Source organism: Mangifera indica, unplaced genomic scaffold, assembly GCF_011075055.1.
Source record: "Mangifera indica cultivar Alphonso unplaced genomic scaffold, CATAS_Mindica_2.1 Un_0038, whole genome shotgun sequence".
NCBI classification, from domain to species: Eukaryota; Viridiplantae; Streptophyta; class Magnoliopsida; order Sapindales; family Anacardiaceae; genus Mangifera; species Mangifera indica.
Window position 1 is genome coordinate 59,781 of NW_025401130.1, and position 25,140 is coordinate 84,920.

Sequence of the window (25,140 nt, forward strand, 5' to 3'; positions counted from 1 at the left end):
CTAAGGCTAAATAATTAGTCATTAATAGAATAGTCAACCAAACCAAAAAACAGCAGCTATCAATCAAAATATAATGGCGCCACCGCCTATTGGAAAAGATGACCAGATTCAGGATATCAGTGAATGACAATTTCCCGCCCAAGGTTTAGCCTTAAAGCCCTTTTCCACCCTAATTAACATAAATAATTTTTTATCCAAAACTTAAACACAAATAATAACTTTTTATCTAAAATTAAACCGTATTAATGTAATAATAGTATTAAAAAGTAAAATTATTATTTTATTTATATTATTTTATTTTTTAAAATTATTATATATTCCTAAATTAACAAAATTAAAAATATTTTTAAATATTTAAATGATATAAAAAATCACTTTTTTTTTTCTTTCATTCTTATCTTTTTTTATTTCTTTTTATAAATAAAGGTGTCTTCATCGTATAATCGCATATTATAAAGTAAATTATCATTTTTGAAAATATCATGGGTCTTTATGAATCTTGTCAAGGGTTACTGAAAATTTTTAAAAAGTTTAAGGGTCTTTTAAAAATTTTTGACATATTTTTTGCCCCCTGATAGTTTCAAAAATCATAATTTCACCTCAAATAATTGAATAAAATACAACAGTATTTTTTAAAGATTAAATTATTATGTTTAAAATATTTGAATCAAATAAATATTTGTTGTTTTTATTTTTTTAAATAGAGTTTGAGTTTGAATAGAAAATATTATTTATGAAAATGAAAGGTGGAAACGAACATTTAGACCAAACCTCGGGTGGAAAAATGTTATTTCCTCTTTTCTTTACTTAGAGCTTTCCGCCTAGTGGATGTACCAAGTTGATAAAGAGACTTCAATCTGCAACTTGTTGCAGCCAGCACATGCTGCGCAGGTTCTTCCATCTTTCGGATTAAATTATAATAAATATTGTATACACATGCACTAAAGTCAAAATTCAAATCCACATGATTTACAGTCAAACACAAAATCAATGTTTTAGTTTTACCAGGGTCCTCACAACGTTCTTTATTTCTCATGGACCAGGGTCCTCTGTTGAAAATTATCCAATGTAACTGGATAACGACACTATTTATGCCTTTTTTTTCCCACTGGATGGCAAATATTGTACCGAAATATTTCAAGAAAAATGTGTAAAACAAGTATATTGATTATATTTTTATTGAATTATCAATCTTTTACCTACAACCCAACATTGCATTCCCACACAATTTGAGAAGAAGCTAACGTGTTCAACTCAACAATCTCTTATTCTTCTTTTTTTTTTTTTTTTACTTCCATTATTCTTTTATATGGTGGCTGCAGCTTCATATACCTTAATGAAATTGCTAACATGATTGGCAAATTCATATCTCAATTATGTTTGTCTGACTATATAATATGTACTATAGTTTATGGGTAAGGTGGTGCAATGCGATCGTTGGTGGTGGTAGACAAGAGTCTACCAACATCAGCATGTCTATGAATATCTGATGACCAAACCAGTTACCGTCCACCAGACACAATCATCATCTCTACCGTGTGCTTTCCACTTCCTGTCGGCAGCTCATTATCTCCAACCCTAATAATTATTCATTCAAAATTTACAAATAAGATTAGCATGTGTATATATATATATATATATATTTATATGATATAGAGTAATGTTATATGAGCATACTTTTGACATATAATTTAGGTATATAGATGATCTGTCATATTATAATTAGGTATTACTTTATCTTTAATTCAAAATCATCTAACAACAAATAAGATGTTATGTATATACTCAAATTATGTATCAAAAGTCTGTATATATAATTTTATGGTATGAGAGTAGAATATACACGATGACTAATAGAATTCCTGGAGATGTGTTTGAATTATCATTGCAAAGTAATTTTTTAACAAATCAAGTTTGGATGTGTTTGTCAAATTTTTTTATGTTAACCAAGGAAAAGGATGATCTTATCTAACTAATGGTTAGGTTGTTTAATCAATATTCAAACTGATTAATTGTTTAAAAGAATTAATCAAAATAATTTTATATAATTAATCGTTAAATATTTAATCTAAATTATCTTAATATAGGTATAAATTTAGTATACTTAAAATTTATAGATTAAATCTTGAATTCAAATTCTAACGATAAAAACCGGTTTTTCAACTAATAGTAACCATTTTTTTAATCACTAACGACCAGATCTGTCAATCCAATCTGGTAATTTAAACCACACAAAATGCAAGATAAATTTGCCCAACTAATAACTAGAAAATCAAATGACAACATGGTTTCCTAAATTGTGTCGGTAATGAACATGAACATGAAATGACATCATATTATCATACTTTTGCATATATAATTTTGTATAAAAAATTTATAAAAGTATTTTATTCATATTTTATGTGGCATTGCCATTGGTGTGACATTTTGTAAATGGTAGGGTTAATGTATATAATTTTATATATAAATAATAATGTATAATTATATAATTAGATATTTAAAATTTAAAAATAAAATAATATTTAATTACATAATAATTTATTATTATTTGTATATAAAATTATACATATAATTTTATTATTTTATAAATAAAATATTATATAATATATAATATGATAATAATTAAAAATTAAAAAAATGGGATAATTATTTATATCACTTTCATCATTAGCTCTGAAAGTCAAATATAGTAGAATAGTAATTTAGAAGATCATTTTGCGCACGGGGTTTAACAGGAACAAGCCTGGAAGTCTCCGTTGAAGAACATACTGCCCTACTATGATTTAAAATTTGACAAAACGACAAAACATCAAACGTAAGACGGACTAAGTATTCCACAATATCTCCAGAACGATGCTTCCGGGATCTAACTTCGAACCTCAAACGAAACTCCCTTTATCTCCTTCATTTCTTCTCTTTATATACCAATCCCACACTCCCCGTCTCCACTCAACCTTCTCCTCTTCATTAATTATCCTTTACAGTCTTTAGACTTTTCATCTCATCGATCTTCTCCTCTTAAATGGCGTATCAAGACGAAGCTTTTACCTTAGAGTATATCAGCCAGTACCTTCTCAATGATTGTAATGCTTCCATGGAATCCTTCATCAAAAATTTTAATTTTCAACCCCAACAGCAACTTAAACAAGTGAATTCTCAGACACATCAGACACAGAGTCATCCAACTCTTGTAAAATCTTCGAGTACTTTGAGCCAAAGAAAACCATCTATAAACGTGGCGATTCCTCCTGCGGCAGCCTTTACTTCGACACCCAACAATTACCCAGTTGTGAAAAAAGAAGTAGAACCGGAAGCGGAGAAGGAAAAGCACTACAGAGGAGTGAGGAGAAGGCCATGGGGAAAATACGCGGCGGAAATCCGTGACCCGAATAGAAAAGGGACTCGGGTCTGGCTAGGAACTTTTGACACCGCCATTGAAGCTGCAAAAGCTTATGATAACGCAGCGTTTAGGCTACGTGGAAGCAAAGCCATCTTGAACTTTCCTCTTGAGATTGGGAATTCAAGTTCGAGCCCCGTGGAATCCAAATTACAAGTGAATTTAGGGAAAAAGAGGAAGAACGAAGAGACAGAAGAGGGTCCTACGGAGAGAAAAGTTGTGAAGAAGGAAGAAGCGTACGAAGAATCGACGCCGGCTAACATAATCACAGGGGATCATCCTTTGACGCCGTCAAGTTGGACGGGGTTCTGGGATATTGGTAACGGTAACGGGGTTTTCAGTGTGCCGCCGTTATCTCCGTTATCTCCTCATCCAAGTTTGGGATACCCTCAGCTCCCGGTTATGTGAGGAAGTTTTACGACCGTCGATTGCATGTTTACTAAATTTTGGAAATATCGGACGGCTGAGTGAGAATTATATTATGTAAATACTAAGTAGACAACTAGGGTGCAATACGCAACTAATTAAGTTTAGTTGCCGTATGTTTTAAGTTTAATTTGGATTTATTTAATTAATTAATTGGTTTATTTCTTAATATGGGGCTTTAATTTTGTTGTTCAGTGATGTTCAAAAATCTATTTATTAATGATATATCATTATATAATTAAGTATTATTTATCTCTAATTTAAATATATCAAATTATATAATAATAGATAATTATTTATATATATAATATTATTCATAAAAAAAATAATTAACACTAACAAAACTTTAAATCTTTAACTTATTACAGACAAAACTTCAAATACCAAATCACATATATCATAGTTTTACTTTCAATTGAGTTAGAACTTATTCAGATTTCTATATTGAATTTTCTGCGATTCAACTTCAGAATTTTCATCTCCGAATTTTTAAAGTAGAAGAGACTTTTTGCTCCATCTTCCTTGACAAATTTGTCAATAAAAACTTTTATTTTATTATCTACTTTGGATTCCTTCCTTGAAATCGTAGGGCACAGAATAATCAGATTGTCACCCTTCAAAATAGGAGTTGATCCATAAAAGTTAAACCTATATTTCAACTTGTTTTTTTATTTTATTTCAGCCTTTAGAACTTCACAACCTTATCACCACTTGAAATAGAATTCTTAACCTGAATTTTAGTTCAATCACAGAACAACATCTTCTGGTGTTTGTTATTAAGTTTGACTTCACAAGTTTGGATTCTGAAAATTGAAACTAAACAAGATAAACTTGTGTCGATTAGGGGCTCATCTGCCTTGTTTGAAGTTAATACGTATTTGAGCTCTGATAATAATCATTCTATGTTCGCAGTTAAAAACTTCAACTCAAAATCTGTAATGATGAATTCGAAGATTTTGAGTGATTGAATCTTTAAATCTACGTTTTGTTCTTGTTTCAACGCAAGAAAGAGCAAAGTCAAGCTATCTTGATGTTTCTTCAATATTAAGCTCACCAAATGGTCTTCAATATTATTTTAAATCAATGCAAAACCCTACCTGCTCTAAAATGTTTTTCTTGTTCATTCTTCTACACAGAAAATGATCCATAATGAGTATTATTGGCAACTGACACAGCACAATAATTAGTAGTAGACATGAAACTTGTTCTTTAACAACCCAAATCCTAAAACCCTAAATCATTTCCAATATAATAATAATCTGAGAGCATTCTGTACGAAACCCTAATCCTATTTTTAGTCACAGAAAGTAAGAAAAAAAAAAATAAGGGAGAATTTCAAAAGTATATCACATTTTTTAGATAATTGAGAGATGAAGAAGAAGCTTCTACCCGTTAAAAAAGGGAAAAAAATATTGTCTAGCAACTTTTTTAATCAATGAAAAAAGATGCAAATTGTTAATCATAATTTGTGCACAAAAAGATGCTTATTTTTTTTATTGAAATTATGAAAATACTTTATTTCTTTTTGTTGTCATTTCCCTCCCCCTTCCCCTTTCCCGTCCTCTCTCTATCAACCGCCACTTTCACATCTTATAATCTTCCAATCACGGCTAGGGGCAACTAAACTGGTGGTGTCGTCACCTTTTCTAGTTGTGAGTTGGACTGATAAAGTTGTCATCTCCAACTATGAGCTTGGTGGTGATGTCATCATTTCCAGTCTCCAAGATTCACAGCAATGAAATCAAAGTGGGGACGCTTTATAAATACTAGTGTGGATTGTGTACATCATGTACTTCTAGTGGGTTGAGGGAGAGAAGACTTGAACGAGAACAGGGAAAGTACAATGAGAGGGTGAGATAAAGGTGTTAATGGGCTGACGCAGGTGCGATCCGTCATATTAGCAAGTTGGGTTATGTCTAGGCCTACTACACTGTGGGCCTAGTAAGTTGGGCTGACCCGTCAGGATTTAAGGACCTACAACATGATTCAACAGTTTAACCTACTTAATTATATATTTTTCAATTTTTTTATTTTTTAATGTCTTTTATATTCTCCATATTAATCTTTTAGTTTTTCTCATAACATTAATGATTTGGATTTCTCATATTAATTTTTTGGTTTTTTATATAACATTAATGATAAACATTTAAAAGGTTTAGGTTTCCCATAATAATTTTTTTGTTTTCTAATAAAATTAATATTAAATAACAAATAGGTTTGGAGTTCCCATGTTAATTCTTTAAATTCTCTATATAATAATAAATAATCAATAAAATTTTTTAAAATGATAAACAGTGTCATAATAATTTTTATTAATTATTAATTTTTATTTTTACTAAAAAATAAGAATATATTGGTAGTTGAAATTTATGTTCCTAATTTTGCTAAAATGTTACACGGAAATTTATAGTGGAACTAAATGATTTTTGTTAACACAAGCGGAAAGTGGGTAGATATATGTACCATTCAAACCTAAAGGATGCCAAGTTCATTTCATCAAAGTTCAGGTGGACATGTAATTTGGCCGTCTTTTGTTTGTCCACTACCCGAAGTACTGTGGAAACAGAATCCAACAAAAAGTAAGGGCCCACCAACAAATGATCTAAATTTAGAAATGTTTCCAGGATCTATCCAAGATCCTCCGCTGAAACTCCTCAAATTAATTTAGTCTTCCCCTTCAAATTGTCCTCCCTTTCCACTCAAATCTTCTTCTCTTACTCTTTTCTTCTTGTTTTCCACATCTCTGACATGGCAACTCCCGATTAGGCAGGGCAATGGGCCATGTTGGGTTGGGTCAAACTGACTTTAATGCAGCCCATTGGGTCATACCAGAGTCGAGGCTTGTATAGTCTCAGACCTCCATATCGAATCGATTCATATATCATGTAAAACCCACGGCACGACCCTATATTTATAGAGTTATGACATGTTAGACCATTGATGGATTAGCTCATCAATTATATTAATATAAAAATAATTTTTTAAAAAATTATTTAAATTTATTAATATAAATTTTATTTCAAATTAATAAAATCAAAGATTGTAAATTATAAATTGATCATCCAAATCACATTTTGTTTATATTTTTAAATGATATAAAATTATTATCTATTAATGATTATCTTATTTAATTAAATAAAACTCTTTGACAATGTCTCTTTCATTTTTTACTATATTTGCTATCGTCATCACTCCATTAATGTTTATTAATAAGTCATAGTTTGTATTTTTTTTTTTTACAATTTTGTTAATTATTATTATTTTTTAAAATATTTTTATAATAAAAAACTTAATATGTTCAAAAAGAAAAATGTGTTTAAATGATTCGAATAATTTCACTTTTGTAAACTGAATTGACCAAGAATTGATGCAATGTAAACACTATAATAAAGACCTTATAGAAGGTCTCTCTTACAATGTTTGCATTGCACTCTTTCCCTGTCAATCGAGTCTACAAAGTGAAGTTATCTCAATCACTTACATATTTTTTTTTTTCTATTTAGAGCATATTAAGTTTTTTTCATTATCAAAATATTTTAAAGAAAAATAATAATTAACAAAATTGAAAAAAAAAATTATGTTATTAATAGACATTAAGAGAATTATAAAAGTATCAGATATAGTAAAAATTATGAGTGACATTGTTTGGAAGTCATACGAGCGAGTTTGTTAGTTTTTCTTGTTGGCATATAGTCAACAACTCTCTTAAATCTCAAGTGTTTGGAGTAAGTTAAGAAAATATAATTAGAGAAAGTAAGTTCAACGCAATGTCATCAATAAAATAAATAATTTTTTTAATTAGATATGATAATTGATAATAAAAAAATAATTTTATATTATTTAAAAATATAAACAAATGCGATTTGAAGGATTAATTTGTAATTTACGATTTTTAATTATATTAATTTAAAATGAAATTTATATTAGTAAATTTTAACAATTATTTTTGTCAAAAATGTATTTTTAATAAAAAAATCAAATAATACAGAAATTAAATGAAGAAAATATAGAGAGAAATTGAGATTAAAAATAAAATGTTGAACGAAAAAATGTAGAAAAAGATTGAAAAATTAAGTTGGATAGGCGTGGTTAGAGAGTGGGGAACAAGGCTTACATTAAAAAAATTTGGAACGCAACGACTACTAGCCTGCAATTGCCGGCTGTAGTTTAACATCCGATAGTTTCTTAAATCAATAAAATTATGTATACCCACTTTAGATACATAAATGTGTACACATTTATATGTGTCATTATGTGATTAGATGATTTTGAATTAAAAATAAAATAATAACCAATCATATAATAACACATATGAGTGTGTATATATTTATGTACCCAAAATAGGTACACATAGTATTACTCTTCTTAAATTATTATTATTATTTTTTTCTTTAAGGTGTGTTACAGTACCAGACTAGATTGGGCACAACCCGTTCTTATAGTGACTCAAGCCTTTTTGGGCGGGGCCTTGAGCCGCCCCACCCTTTTGTCGTGTCTACTTCCCATGAAGCTTTAACTTTTCGAACTGAATTAAATTTGAACTCGATTAAATTTGAGTTTGGTTCGATTTACATATAATAGAACTTAAGCTCGAGCTTGTCGAGTTCATTACGTTTGAGCTCGAATTCTGTTCGATTTGTTTTGAGTTTGAGTTTTTAATTAATTCATTATTAAAATGACATACTTTTAATACATATTGATCAAAACGACATCATTTTATATCAAAAATTTTTACTCACAAATTTTGACTCGAGCTCAAGTTTGCTTAGGACTAGCTCGTTTCAAGTTTATTCGAACCAAGCTTGAGAATTGACTCGGTTCAAATCCAACCCTACCAGCCAGTGTCTTGTCATTGTTTTCTCTTCCATGGACACAACTTCATCACTAGTCTCAATCTTTACGATTCATCCCCTCAATTTGATCACTTCGAACTATAAAAGAACCCGGGACTCGAACAAATTCATGGGCAGAAACCTCCAACACACAACCAAATTGTGCCTAAATCTTCAAGTACACTCAGTCAAGGCAAACCATCTCTAAACGTAACAATACCTCAAGCTACAAACTTCAAAGCGAACAGCAATGTTAACCCAGTTGTGAAGACGGAAACAGAAGCCGCTGCTGAAGAAGAAAAGCACTACAGTGGAGTAAGGAGGCGACCGTGGGGAAAATACGCAGTGGAGATCCGTGACCCGAATAGAAAAGGGTTTCGGGTCTGGTTGGGAAAGTTTGACACTGCTGTTGAAGCTGCAAAAGCTTACGATAACGCTGCGTTTAAGTTCCGAGGAAGCAAGGTGATTTTGAACTTTCCTCTTGAGATCGGAACTTCAAACTCTGGAGAGTCTTAATCATAAGTGAATTGTGGACAAACGAGGAAAAACGAAGAAACAGAGCGAGTGGAGAGGAAGGTCGTGAAGAAGGAGGTGGTTGAGGAGACGGTGATGGAGCCTCCGTTGACGCCGTCAAGTTGGACGGGGATTTGGAATGCTGGAGTATTTAGCATTCCATTGTTATCTCCGTTATCACCGCGTCCTTCCATGGGACACTCTGGCAGGCTGATGGTTATGTAGCGGAGGTTGACGGTCTGTTGGGTACGAAATAGGGAAATTCTAACAATAGAGGTGTCTTAGATGACGTGGACAAAAGGAAAACTGAAGTAGTTACGTTTGAATTTGTGAAATTGCTTGGTTGACTTGTCAATTAATATGGTGGTAAGAATTTAAATTGTTGACGAAAACAAATGCTATTTTATGTTTAAAATTAAATTTCGTAGACAAAATGGTAAAATTTATAAGAAAGAAGAAGACTTGCGAACGAATAAACCAAACAAACCTTTTATTTAGAAATATCAGAAAGAGTAAGACTAGATAATTTCAGACATTTTTATGACATCTTCACCATATTATTTCAATCTCTTAATAATAAATTATAACTTTTTATCTCTATAATCACATGATTAAACCATTATCTTATATAATACGTGTAATTATAGTTATCTAAATGTTTAGATTCATTATATTAGGCTCTTATACCAATCGATAATTATTACCATTACTCTAGCTAACTTATATAAGAGAAAGCTCATAACATAATAATTGATGTAAGCTTTCGAGTAGTTAGTTGAATCACTTTAAAAACATCTTGTTCGTCATAATTTTTAGTATTCTTAATTGTCGTATTAAAATACATATTACAATTAGGTGTAATTTTTGTTGGTGTGATTTTTCTAATTAATAAATTGGCGTTAGAGGAAACCTTTCAAAAAGTTCTCCCTGATTTTCCACAAAGCACTTGTTTTTCATTAATCTCTGAAGAAACATTTTTGCAATGATTCCCTGTGAAAAAATATCAAAGATCATAACAGCCTAAACTAATGAAAACAATCAAAGCATTCTTCCGCAGAACCATTGCAGCCTATCACTAAAAACCAAATTGCCTCAACAATTGGAGCACAACCAGTAGCACTTGACATGACTGTACGAATGAACAATGCCATTGCAAGTCCAAGCATTGTCATCAACACTTTAATCTAGTGAATTGGTAATGTTGCCCCAACAAAACCATCCGAGATCTCGATCCCCACCCAACAATCAATTGTCACAAGGTTGTCAGCTCCTCATGCTGCCACTTCCAATCTTTGCCAACAAGGAAACAATGTTACCCCAACAACACTATCAGGGACCCTGACTTCCTCTTAATAATGGACCACTACGAGAGGGTTGCTTATCTTTTTTGCTATTGAATGCAATAACAAGTGCTCCCAAAGCATAGGATTCATAGCCCTTTCTAGCACGCATCATGAACCCGTCGCTTTCCTCCAACACGTCGACAAGTGATATGTAAATACCATTTCTTAATTTGTAGAGAATAACTCTTGTCCATTGTCATCATGCAATGGCGCGAGAGCAGTCTTGACAAGCAAGGTGACCTAGGTTTCCAAGCCCAAGTATTGGATTTACAACATGTGGTTACCATCTCCTGATGTACAGAAGATTTACAAAATGTATATAAACCTAGATTCATCCGATGATAAAAATTAAAGAGAACTTTTCAATCTTATTATAATCTTTTTCATTCTCTCTCTCGGTCGGCTACAACTTTTATCCCTCTCGCTGTTCTCTCTTGATCTACAATTGTTTTGGTGAGAAGTATTGTTTTAAATCTCATGTACTTTCTGACATAATTTGTGTTGTATTTCTTTATACTAAATGTTGTAAGTTTGCATATTTTCTTTTATTAATTAGAGGATAGATTAAAGTTATTATCTGTCTTGAATGTAGGATCTCATTTATGAAATCTGAATCAAGTAAATACTCTATTGTATCTTCTTTTATGTTTCTTGCATGTACTTTATTTGATTCTATAATCTTTTAAGGCATAAATCTCTAATAGACACTGTGGGCTGAAGGTTATGTATCGGTTGGAAAAGAGTAAACCACGTTTGGAAATAGCGTGGTTAATGGTGATGAATCATATGAGTGAGATTCTTTTATTCTAAATACATTTTTTTTTTCAAAAAATAGGGTTGTTATTTTTTGAACACATCAATATCAAAAAATTATTATAATTTACAATTAGACGAGGATTACAAACATGAATTGAACCTCTATAAGCCAGGGTTATATAATAATTAAAGGCAATAGCTATCTATAAAGCAAATGCAGCCGCAAGTGAAAGCCCTGCTGTTGAAACCAAACCAGTGGTCAACTTGGTGGTTGAAGATGATTCAGATGAAGGTGGTGCTGTTGTTGAAGCGGCTCCTCCTTCTACACTAGCAGTTGGGGTTGAGGTTGGGCTTGAAGCATCGGGGGCGGCGGTGGCACCTTCTGGGCTTGCTGCACTTCCCTCCACATTAATTTCAAGCTTCTGTCCCATTTCACAATGTCCAGTAAAACTGCAAAGGAAGTAGGTTTTCCCAGGCTTCTTGAGGATGATTGAATCCTCCCCTGTGGTGTATGTTGCGATTGGGGATTTTCCATTGCATGCTTCAAAATCTTCCTTGCTCACTTGCTTCACATCGTGCACTGCCGAATTGTACTTGAAAACTACATGCAAAATATGATAATTTTGGTAGATAAGTTTATGCAGATCTCTCGTGTAAAATTATTTTGGGGCCATGAAAACACCCAATTATTCATTATTGTCACGGTCTGGTTTTGTGCAAGTTAAAAACTTTTTCAAACTAAATTTAAAAAATTTTCAAAATAAACCAAATAAAATTGAAAAATACGATTTGATTTGATTTCGGTGACAGTTTGAACCTATTCATTTTTAAATATAGGTATTTAATAAATAATAATTGAATTATAGTTTTTTAAAATATATAAAATAAATATGAAATATATATACCCAATAAACACGTAAAGAAAATAATAAAATAAATATAAAAAACAAGCGGTATACTTAATTACTTATTGAAAAATTCTATTCAATTTGATTTTATATACACGTATTTTAATGAATAACGATTTCCAATTTGATTCGAATTAAAAATCATCCAAACCGTAATTTTTAAAATTTATCAACTCAAATCAAACTATTTAATAAACCAAACTAAATCATAATTTTTTAACGATTCAATCTAATTTAACGGTTTAAACCAAATTTTATACACTTTTATTATTTAAGCTTAAGAAAAAGAAAATGAGAAATTGCAGTAATAATAAAGTTGAATAAAATTAACTTATATATAAAAATTAAATTAGCCGTTTGTAATTAAATGATATAATTATTTTTTTCTCATATTAAAATTACTTAATCAGATGTTATCATCTTAATTTGTATATATAAATTTATATAATTTGTCTATATATATAGTATGAATAGTATTATATACACAAATAATAATATATCATTATGTGATTGCATAGTTTAAAATTAGAGATAAATTAATATTCAATCATATGATAACACGATTTTATATGTGTATAAAACTGTATATATTATTTGTGCATATAATTTTATAATACAATATTACTCAATAAACATACCGAGAGTATCGCCAACTCTGAAGGTCTTATCCTTAGCCCACTCATCGTAATCAGGGTTGCCTTGGATAGTCCAACCATCTTTATCACCAACCTTGTAAGTAGCAGACATGGCTATCCCAAAGAGAGCCATGATTGAGAGCACAGTCACAGCACTCTTGGCCATTGCCATTGTTGTTCTATTATTACTGAATTAAACAAATTATTAGCTAATTAACTTCGATATATATTCTGCCGAGAACAAAAACAATATATATAGGGTTTGTGATCCAGTTCTGACCATCCATTGCTCTTTAAATATAGCTTGTGGTGTAGAAAAACTATTTGCTAAAAAAATTCAGAGAAATACCTTAATGTTTTAATGGCCAACTTTAAAATAAAATTAACTTTTTGTTAAAATAGGATTAACCATTAATTTAAGAGATTTGAGGGAGGATGTGAAGAGTAAAATTTAACTCAAGAGTTGGAGTAACGGCGTTAATGGAAAGTGAAGGAGTCAAAGCTGGGTTGTTGACCGAAGTTGGGGACAGTACTGATACGGTGCGTTTTCAAACGATACGCACCGTATCAATCTAAAGCAAAAGAAACAGTGAGAGTCGGGCCTTTCCTACTGCAGAAACGCTGATGGTCCATCTTCTTTAGTTCAAGGAGGGAAAAGTGATGATCGTTCTCCGCAAATCCGACAATCCAGAAGCCGAACTCAGGTGATGGTCAGATTGTTTTCCGATCAATGGGGGAGATTCGTTGGTAACAGCTGTCAACAACTATCTAGATATTTTTTATCAGCTCTGTATATATAATTTGTAATGTTGTTTCTTTTAGTTAATGAGAAGAGTGAGTAATTTTCCAGATCTTTGATTGCATGTCTAATTCTCTGCTATATTCATCATGGTATCAGAGTTCTTGACTTACGTTAATGGCTGAGTTTGTGCTCGATTCTTGCAGTCTCGGTTCCACTAGTCAATATAATAGTAGCAAGATGTCACAGATGAGTGCGATACCACAGTTCGGGAACTTCTCTACTTCCAGTCTTTAGATTGTGAATCTGAGGCTGACAGAAGAAAATTACCGCTTCTGGCATGCACAAGCACTCTTCACAGCAGGAGCACTTGATTTGGAGGATCATTTGACAGGTCTTAATCCATGTCCTTCGCCTTCTGTCTTTGTTAAGAATTGTTAGGAAAATAAATAGAATAAAATTTTTAAACTAGAGAGTCTACAAAAATGAAAATTTCTACTTACTCAAATGGAGCACAAGAGCTTAATTATTCTTCGAGTACTCACAAATATATATCTGAAATTTTTTTTCTGATAGGATGATTTACAAGTAAAGGTGAGCAAGAGTATTTATACTAATGCAATGGTGGTACAAGTGAATTTGATAATTAATTTCTTCAAAGTCGGTTTCCTAGAGATGCATTTTCATTGGCTGAATATTTGGTGGCTTCTTGAATCAACACATGGATGATTATATTCAAGATTAGTGGCATTTGCTTAAGCACCTTGAATCAGCTTCGTGTCTTTGCTTTCCCCAACTTAATTTGCTTCATACCTTAATACTCCTCCTTGATGCAAATTCTAGTAACTCCAATCGAATTTTTGAAAAATTCAAATTTCTCTCACGATAGCACTTTGGTGAAAATTCTACCAATTGCTCTTTTGAACTACAGTATTGAAGCTTTATTTCTTTATTAGCTTCAGCTTCCTTGAGAAAGTGATACTTAATCGCTATGTGTTTCGTGCGATTATGAAAGACAAGATTCTTGGCCATTATGATTGTTGATTTACTATTGCATAGAATCTCTGTTGCTTGTTGTTGAGCTTCTACCATCTCTTTGAATATCCTTCAAAGCCAAATCATTTGATTTGCTGAATTTGCAATGGCTGCATATTTTGCTTCTACAGATGATTGTGCTACAGTTTCTTGTTTCTTAGATGCCCATGAGAATATTCCTGAGCCTAGTGTAAATGCAAAACCAAAAGTACTCTTCATGTCATCTGTAGATCCTGCCCAATCACTATTAGTGTAGCCAATTAGCTTCGACTTACTCACAGGATTGAACCAAATGTCATAGTCTTTTATACCTTGCAAGTATCGTAAAATTCTTTTTGCACCTCTATAGTAAATTTTACTAGGATTTTGCATGAATCTCGATAGTAGACTAGTAGCATACATGATATCTGGTCGAGCGATAGTCAAGTAGAATAAACACCCAATAAGACTTCTATAGTGTGAAGCATCTACTTTCTCAGAATTTTTCATTAGTAACCAGCGGAGTTGCTACTAGCTTACACTTGTTCATCTTGAATTTTCTAAGTAGATTCTCAGTATACTTTTTCTGTGAGATGAATATCCTAGACTTTTCTTAGATGATTTCAATGCCAAGAAAACAATACATCAAGTTCAAATCTGTCATTTTGAACGCTTGCAATATATCTTCTTTAAACTCTTTCATCATCTTCTCATTGTTGTCTGTATAGATAAGATCATCTATATAAAGAGAGATGATGAAAATGTTTTCATTGTGAAACTTGATGTAAAGAGTTGGTTCACTTTTACTCCTTTTGAATCCTTGATTGGTGAAGTATTCATCAATCCAGATATACCAAGCTCTCGGAGCTTGCTTTAGATTATACAATGCCTTTTCAATTTAAGTATTTTATCTTCTCCTCCTGAAATTACAAACCTTAAAGGTTACTCCATATATATATATATATATATATATATATATATATATATATATATATATATATATATATATATATATATATATATATATATATATATATATATATATATATATATTTCCTCTTCAAGATATCTATTGAGAAAAGCTAACTTCACATCAAGCTAATAAATTTTCCATTTTTTGGATCTATAAATGCTATAAGAATCTAAACGGTGTCTAATTGTGCAATTAGAGCAAACGTCTTAGTATAATTGGCTCTAAATTGTTGTGCATAGCCTTTTGCAACTAGTCTAACTTTGTGCTTCTGAATTATGCCATTAGAATTAAACTTTGTCTTGTAGACCCACTTCACTCCAATGATCTACTTATTTTTAGGATGATCCACCAACTCTCAAGTATTATTTTCCTCAATCATCTTTACTTCTTCTTGCATGGCCTTCACCTATACTTTCTGCTTTGGGGCTATCTCAAAATCTTCTGATTCTATAGTTGTGAAGTTGCAAGACTCATATATGTCAACAAAAGATCTAACTTTCTGTGATGGTGTGTCAGGAGAAGATTTTTCATGTTGACTTGCGAAAGCGCTGGTTAAAGTCTCTAGTTTAGATTTTGGTTCTTCATCTAGCTCTTGTTCTTGAGTTGAAGACATTGGTTGAGTCAAGACAGTGATATTTCTTTTCTCAACCTTTCCTTGATCCAAGTTCCATGCAACATCTTCATCAAACTCTACATCTTAGCTAATAATCAACTTCTTGGGTTTTAGGTTGTAGACTCTAAACCTTTTTGATTAAGTGTTGCAACCCAAGAAATTTTTTTTTTATGTTTTCTCGTCTAGCTTACTCTATTTTTCTTTTAATACATGAACATAACATATACAACCAAAAACTTTGAGATGTTTTGCTAATGGTTTACCTTTACACCATACTTCAATTGGTGTCTTGTTTTGAACAGTTTTTATGAGACATCTATTCAACAAATAAACTAATGTGTAAACTGCTTCAGCCCAAAATGAGTCAGGAAGCCCTTTCTCTTTCAACATTACTGTAGCCATTCCATTACTGTTCTATTTTTCCTCTCAAATACACCATTTTGTTTTGAAGCATATCCAACAGTCAATTGATGTTCAACTCCTTCATCCTCATAGAACTTGTCAAATTGTTTGGATGTATATTTTTTGCCACGATCACTCCTTAATGTCTTTATGTAGTAACTGCTTCATTTCTCAACATGGTCTTTGAATTTCTTAAATACTTAAAAAACCTGTAATCTTTAACAAATAAAATAGACCAATGTCATTTTGGAGTAATCATTAATGAACATAATGAAATACCTATTTCCACTATATGTAGGAATCCTCATTGGACTGCATATATCTATATGTACCAACTCTAATGATTTGTTAGCTCTCTATGCTTTTCCAGATGGAAACAGTTGAAGTTATTATTTTCCAAGTAAACATCCTTCACATACACCATCCTTTTCTTGAATATTAGGCAAATTCATTATCATATTTTTCTGAAGGAAAACTCTAATCCATGGAAATGGAAATGATCATACCTTCGATGCCACAACCACGACTCATCATGTTATGCCTTCATAGCTACTTCACATGCATACCTCCATTGAATTGGAAAGTTTCATTGTTCCATCTTTACAACTACAATCACCAGACTTTTATTATTTTTGTCATAGATGGTGCAAGTATTTCCTTCAAAGTGGAAAGAGTAGCCATATTGAATCATCTGGCCTACACTGAATAGGTTATGCTTTAAGTTTTGGAATAAGATTGATTTCACCTTAATAAATGCAAGCAATTTTTCTTTCTCTGTCGTTGGCCATTTCCTCCAGTCTGGAATATGTAGCGGGGTTAAGTCAAGATTTCTTGCACAATCCCTAAAAAGCAAGCAAGCCCACAAGCTTGATTTTTAATTCCTTGCCCTTGATTATTAAATTGCACAAGAATTTTTTCCCCTTCAGATAGTTTCCAAATATCAGCTAGCAAAGTAGGACCTCGCATTCTTTTCAATTGAGCAGAATCTTAAAAATAAGTAAAATATGCACAAATTATGATCATATTAATAGTTAATAAGACTAAATTAATGTCAGTGAATCTACCATGATAATATACCTGGCAAGTTGCTTAGAGTCTCTTCCACACTATTAGGACCACTCTCATAAACAATATTAGGTTTAATAGGGAGCACCTAACCTTGTGATAAGTTTTGATGATCTAGTGGAGAATGTTAGACTAATAGCATTTGTTCTTGTGATTGATCACCACCGATAATTTTGCGCAAACCTCTTATTCTTGTCATTGTTACCTATAATACACTTTTCAAAGATAAAAAATTTGATTGCAAAACTAGTAACTACAAGAAAAATACATATAAAATAATCTCAAAGCAAGCAAGGTCAAACAAGTCAATTTCAATTATAACTTTAACATAACTCAAACTATCAAAATTAAAACCCAAATTCACAATATGATTGTAAGTTCAACACAATATATGTCAAAGCAGATATAAATGTAACCAGTCAGACATAGTTTCATCTTACATTCATATTTTTATATAATTTTATATGTCAAAATTAATTAAAATTATAAATTTTTTAAATTTATTTGGTTATATATCAAAACTCTTTTGGGGAGGCATCGAGTGGGTGACTTGAACATGAACCTCTTGAGGACGTGTAAAAGGCTTTCTTAAGACCCTCAACCTCCCTGCAGTTCAGATTGGATTCACCACAAGAGTAATTAATGCCTAAATGATCCAAAGCAGCAGAAGCTCATAATATGTATAAATACTTGCAAGTTTTGAACACCGAATCGTATCCAAAACACAATCATTTGGAGCAGGAACTAAAGAACCATAACACATTACTGTTATAATTGCACAGCTTTGTAGTTCAGGCACATACAAATAAAATTAAACCTGGACAAATCATGCAGTTATTTACTTTTTCTTAGTGCAGTTTAATACTGGATTAGTCAAAAACACAAGAATTCGTAAACCAAATTTCAGGCTTGTCATTCACTGAAAGGTAGATCCATAAATATACTATGCGGCAACATCAAATTGTTATTTGACTAATAATCTATATTCTAGCATCATGGAGAGGAAAAATATCATCGTTCTAAAAACTCAGGTTGACGGTCAAATTGTGCAATTGATCAGAATAAATATCTTCAATGACTATAAATTGTGCGATTAATCTTTAGTCATTCAACGGTGTTCACTTATAAGCACTATATCAATTATAAACAAATTAACAGATATCACTTAAAAGTTTATATAAGGAGACTAAAATATTGGTGAATCCTTCCATTGTATAGTTTAGGTAAGATATGATGTTTCCCTATAAACTTACTTGTGTGAAATGCTAAACGCATTGTGTTTCAACAGCAATAATCTGAGAAAACTCTACTACACCTTTCACGATGGAATTACATTATTACAGTTTCACCTGGCTTTACATTCTACCTATCTATGTATTTGTATTTTAAAACTGAGCTTCTTCTTCTTATTCCAGATAGGTTAATATACGAACATCAGCACGGCTATGAACATCCAAAGATCACACTAAGTGAAAAAAACAAAAAAAACTGGTAATTGCAATCAATTTTGAGCCAAAATTTCTGAGACAAATTAAACTGCAAAACCAAATGAAAATGTAGTAATTTGCGTATGGCTTTGTGTTTCAACAGCAAAAATCTCTAAACAAATCCAATACACCTTTAAATTCTATCCAATACATGTTGTAATTCACTTCATTATAATTGAAAACTGAGATTCTTCTCCCACATCCAGAGAGGTAAAAACTTAAACATAAAAGGTGGTTGTAGACATAAATCTACTGAGCATATCAAAAGCAAAAAGATCCAACTAAGTGAAAAAGAATGACCGGACTTCCTAAAACAATTATACCTCTACAAATGAACAGATGGAAACTTAAGCAGAGTTTTAGATTGCATAATGAAAGATATATAGAAAACTTACAAGTTTACCCCCAGATGAAAATTGCGAAGACAATGAGAGTGAAAAATTCACAGCAATCAGTAGAGACGAGTGTGACAAAGAAAAAAAAAGCGCAGAAGAAAGATCAGGCAGCAAAAAGAAGATAGGCCGCAAAAAGAAATATTAGGCATAAAATGGAAAAAAAGTAATGTAGATAAGACTGGATTTATCACTAAATTAATAAGATTTATTTTAGGAAATTTTAATTAAGGAATATGCAAAATTTTTAGGAAAATTTTAAAAAAGTCTTTCAATGGTAGAATATATAGTTGATAATTTTTAATACGATTTACTAACCAAATACAACACAAAATTGGGTTAGGTATAGGGTTGGATCTAAACCAAGTACATTAATCTTAGAATCTTGCTCAACTTGGTTCAATTGGGCTCGAATTTATTTGATTTGAATTCAAGCTAAAAGATATAGCTCATTTTTTAATCCAAGCAAAATTTGAGTTAACAGATGTTTGGCTTAGTTCAGTTCAAATTTATAGCTCAAACAAATAATTTAAATTCATTGTTTGATTTGGTTTAAATTTGTGTTTCAAATTAGCTTAAATTCATAGTTTAAAGTCATGGTTCGGTTCAATTTAAATCAATAATTTTGTCTATTATTTGAGTAAAAAAATATCGTTTTGTATGAGGGACAAACTTAAACCGTGAGTTCGAACCATCAGTTAGAATATTAAATATGAAACGTATCGAGTCACAAACTAGAGCTATATTTAATTTTGGCTCAATAAACTTAACTCAGACTATTTTTCATTAGCGTCAAAATCAAGTCAAGGGATGTATAGGTAAGCGATTCCATTTCCGTAAATTTTCATAGGATACCTAGACCTGCTTACCCCTATAATGAATACCAAACAAAACACTACACTTTGCAAACCGAAAGAGGAATTAAACAATTAATCAATTAATACAATCATATCAATATCATATCTCATGGCTACATCCCTTTTATCAATTTCATGTTTACTTCAAATGGAAGAACTCGCCCCTTATAAGAGTGAAAACATTAGAAAATTTCATGTCATATTAAATTGTATCAAGTCAACTCAAATATAGTTCATATTAGACTAAAGTTAGAAAATTTTGATATAATTCTATTTTGAATTAGGTAAGGATTAAAGGTTTATAAATTAAAATTTGAATTGAAATGATACAGACACGACCTAATGACAAAAACTATTTGGTCTAATGAAAGTTAGAAAATGATCACCTATAACATTTCTTATAGTGACAATTATTATAAATGTTACAAAATATTTTAAATTTATTTTACTTTTCATAATTTTTAGTGGCTTTCACCATAAATACCGTAACAAATATGCCCTTAAATATATTTATTACGTCAATTATTATAAATGCCACTATAAATTTTTAATTTTTTTTAACTTCTAGTGGCTTTTAATATAAATGCCGTAATAAAAATATGGCAAGTAATGCTATATTGTCAATTATAATAAATTTCATAGAATATATTAAACTTTTTTACTTCCCATATTTTTTAGTGGCTTTTAATATCAATGCCATTAAATATTTTTTTAGTGCCAATTATTATAAGGCCAAAGGACTATTTCTCACTAAAGTTTTGATACATTTCCTAATTGCACCCATTGAGTTTGAAAAACCCAAAACCCCACCCATAGATTAACTACTATTAAAATTTCTGTTAGAGACAAGGATAAAATCGTTATTTTATTAAAAATATTAAAAATATATAAAATTCATTATGTCCCCTCCCCCCAAAGTTTTAATAACTAACAACTTCGTTTTTGCCTAAAGTTTTTAGTATTTCAAAAGTAACATTCCCCCCCTCCCTCCCCAAAACCTAGGGTTTATTTTTTAGACACTCTCCGGCCATCGAAGATGACACTTCAACTCATAAATCTCAACCACCCTTATCTCTCTATCAATTCCAGAAGATACGATGAAGACACATCTTCGTCGACTTTGCCGATTCATATGAAATCAACAAAGACAGGTCTTCTTACACCGGAAAGTGAAGATTTGGTGGTTGAAGATGGTAGGCTTAAGCGTCATCATCAGTGGCCAAAGAGCGCCTAAAAAAAAAAAATGTTACTTTTGAATGTTAGAAAACTTTAGGGAGGAGTGAAATTGTTAGTTTTTAAAACATTGGGAAAAAATATAATGAATTTTATATTTTTTTAATATTATTGATAAAATAACGATTTTACCCTACCTTTAATAGAAAATTCTAACCGTAATTAGCCCATAAATGAGACTTTGAGTTTTTCAAACCTTATAGATATGACTTAGGAAACACATCAAAACTTGAGTAAAAAATAGTCCTTTGGCCTTATTATAAATGTCACAATAGGTTACTAATTGTTTGACTACATGTTACTTATAGTGGCTTTTAATTAAATACTATAAAAGAAATACCACTAAATATTCTTATAATATCAATTATTTAAAATATCACAATACGTCATGAATTTTTTGACTTCTCATGATTTTCAGTAGCATTTCATCAAATAACACAAAAAAAAAAAAGCCACTAAATACCCTTCTTGTTGTAGTGCACAAAGCATATGTACAAAGTAGGATCTGAGATAGGTGCACCATCATCTCGTTTTAATTTCATATTTTGTTCCATGAAGTAGAACAAATTTTATTATCAGTGAGATCGGCTAGTTTGAGTAAGTCTTTAATGTACTTGCGTTGAGTAAGGAGTATACCACTAGAAGAATAGAATACCTCTAATTCAATAAAGTAAGAGTGCCAAGACCTTTCATATGAAAAGAATCTTTAAGAAACTTCTTGAACTCTATAATACCTTTATGATTATTACCTGTGATGATCATATCATCAACATACAGAATCAAGATAACACTGCTAGCATGAGAAGAACAAATGAAGAGTGAGTGATCATTAAAACTCTATTGATAGCCCACTAAAAGAATGGTGGACTGAAGCTTCTAAAACAATGATTGAGGCACTGTTTAACGCTATAAAAGGATTTGCAAAGTTTATAGACCATATTAGGATTAGCAAGTAGATAACCAAAAGGGCACCCATCTAAACTGCTTCTTTTAAGTTTCCATACAAGAAAGCATTTTTCACATCTAATTGGTATAAGGGCCATTGCCTGTAGGATGCTACAACAATAAGAGTATGAATAGTGGTCATTTTGGCAATTAGAGCAAATGTTTCATTGTAGTCAATCACATACTCTTACTTATATTATTGTGTTACCAAATGAGTTTTATATCAATCTAAAGTGCCATCAGGTTTATCCTCAATAATGTAGACCCATTTACTCCCTGTCACAATAATGTCACATGGTCGGGGCACTAAATCCCAAGTTTGATTCTCTTTTAATGCCTTAAGTTCTTCTTCCATGGCTTTTTGCCAACATGAATGCTTCATTGCCTACTTATAGGCAAAAGGAATCTAGACATAATTCTTATTAGTAAAGAGGGAGTACTTTTCAGGTGGTTTTTCAAAGTTGACATAGATGGATCTTCTTAAAGGTGACTAATTTGGCGTCAACTCATCAATCAACGAAGTGGAGACGTGACCTTCAAAACAATAATTAGGGAGGGTTATGATAGATGTCACTACATCATATTTGATTTGAGAATAAGAAAAATCATGCAAAAAAGAAATGAACTAGAATTTGTTGATTTCAGGGATGAAACATAAAAATATACATTCTAAAAAGAAAGTGACATGACGAGATACACATATTCGTTTATGTTGGGGATCATAGTAAACAAAGCCTTTTTGTTTATCACTATAACCAACTAAAAGACATTTGGCAGCCTTTGTAGTTAATTTATTTCGTTCATATGAAGGAAGCATGACAAAACAAACACAACCAAAAACACAAAGCTGCAAATAATTTGGCGACTTATTATAAAGAGAAAAATATGGAGATTGATTACCAAGTATAGGAGTAGTTTGTCAATTAATTAGATAGACAACTGTATGAACTGCTTGTATCCAAAATTGTGGGGAATACGAGATTCTAGTAGAAGAGTTTAAACAATCTCCAAAACATGACGATTTTTTTGTTCTATTACCCAGTTCTGTTTTAGTGTATCGGGACATGATTGTTGAGTTAAAATTCCTTTTTCATGAAAGAATTGCATGAGATTTGAAGCATAAAATTCTCCTCCAAAATCTGAACAAAAAATTTTGATTGTTTTTCCAAACTATGTCTCAGTCATAGTAATGAACATTTTTGCTATGTTTGCTAGTTCAGACTTAACCCAAAAGAAATGTATATGCGTAAAACATGTAAATTGATCAATAAACAAGACAAAATATTTATAACCAAGTCTAGACAAAATAGGTGAGGGACCCACAAATCACAATGTATTAGGTACATTATATTAGTGGAAGTGAAAGATAACAAATTGCCCCAGAGCACAACTTTGACAATCTTTAAAATGAACAAACTTAACATTCAATTTTTATGGCAAAAAATTGGACTTGAACATATACTCTAATCTATTAGCATGTGGATGATGCCATAGATCCTAGGTATTATTGGTAAGAAGATCATATGGAGAGACAATAAGACACAATGGAGCTTTCTTTTCATGATCCAAATCAAGATGAAACAAAAGCCCGTGTTTATGCCCCTTCATGATCACTTGCCCCGTTTGAAGGTCTTGCACATAACAACCAAGAGAAGAAAATTTAATCAAATAATTTTGATCAGTCAATTGTCCAATAGAGATCAAGTTGGCGATTAGTTAAGGAACATAAAAAGTATTTGGTAGACAAAAGGACGTATCAAACTTATCAGTTGAGCACACAATACCAACTCCCTTAATTGGTAATTTTCTTCCATTGGCAGTAATAACTGATTGATTCAAAGGGCAACATTTGAGTTCAGAAAAAACATGTTTTGTTTAGACATGTGATTAAAAGCGGAAGAATCAAGGTACCAAAGGGTAGATTTAATTCCTTTATTTGATAACCCGACAACAGAAAAAGGAGAGGAAATAGCACTTAGAAGAATTGATTGCATTGGTTCTTGAATCACCATAAGGAAAAAAACCTTATGGTGTGAGTGGAGTCTCTTTGGCACTTGTTTTTTACCTTGATCATAGCCCATGGATTTGTTTTTCATAATTTTGTAATCCAAAATAATGTGTCCCGATTTCTTGCAATAGTTACATAATTACGCTCCCAACAATGAGGCTGCACATATCCAAATTCATTGCAATGTTTGCACCAAATATCTTTTCAACCTCCATGTTTCTGTTTTGATCATGTGTTAGACAAAATTTACCCTCGCAACGCAACGAATTGTGAGAAACTAAAGTAAACAATAGAAATCTTTGTGATAAGCAAATTGGAATAATGAAGGTGCTATGTTTGATTTGACACGGATTTGATAGAAAGTTTCGCACATTTAGCCCAAATTAATGACTAGCTAATAGAATATTATATTGAATTATTTGTGGTAAACAAGTTGGAGCAATTAAATAGCTATATATTCTTTTTATAAAGCTAAAACCCTCATTGGGAATTCGGGAATATCATCCCATGTAAGTCTCCTAGATCTATCATCCAATTAAGATGAATGAACATAATAAAAGCCACCTCAATATATATATTGTTATCCAACGTATGTACGAACA

At 31.4% G+C, this 25,140-nt stretch overlaps 3 protein-coding genes and 1 pseudogene across 4 annotated transcripts; 2 read left to right on the forward strand and 2 right to left on the reverse strand.

Annotated features, from left to right (window-relative positions):
• The first annotated feature begins 2,898 nt into the window (after positions 1-2,898).
• On the forward strand, positions 2,899-3,992 carry LOC123206476 (ethylene-responsive transcription factor ERF105-like). Its single transcript, XM_044623703.1, has one exon. The coding sequence runs from the start codon at positions 3,023-3,025 to the stop codon at positions 3,803-3,805; it is 783 nt and encodes a 260-aa protein (XP_044479638.1). The 5' UTR covers positions 2,899-3,022; the 3' UTR covers positions 3,806-3,992.
• Positions 3,993-6,597: 2,605 nt separating this feature from the next.
• LOC123206485 lies at positions 6,598-9,547 on the forward strand (annotated as a pseudogene).
• A 1,826-nt stretch (positions 9,548-11,373) lies between these two features.
• On the reverse strand, positions 11,374-13,808 carry LOC123206498 (mavicyanin-like). 2 transcript variants are annotated; one of them, XM_044623732.1, is made up of 3 exons: positions 13,723-13,808; positions 12,814-12,998; positions 11,374-11,868 (listed from the first exon to the last, which is right to left on the reverse strand). In XM_044623732.1, exons 2-3 carry the CDS (start codon positions 12,980-12,982, stop codon positions 11,471-11,473), a joined length of 567 nt encoding a protein of 188 aa, XP_044479667.1. In that variant the 5' UTR covers positions 12,983-12,998; positions 13,723-13,808; the 3' UTR covers positions 11,374-11,470. The 2 variants fall into 2 exon arrangements, with proteins under 2 accessions (XP_044479667.1, XP_044479666.1); XM_044623731.1 differs by having other exon boundaries at positions 12,814-13,774.
• An 848-nt stretch (positions 13,809-14,656) lies between these two features.
• LOC123206486 (secreted RxLR effector protein 161-like) lies at positions 14,657-15,073 on the reverse strand. Its single transcript, XM_044623712.1, has one exon. It carries the CDS (start codon positions 15,071-15,073, stop codon positions 14,657-14,659), a length of 417 nt encoding a protein of 138 aa, XP_044479647.1.
• Between the last annotated feature and the right edge of the window lie 10,067 nt (positions 15,074-25,140).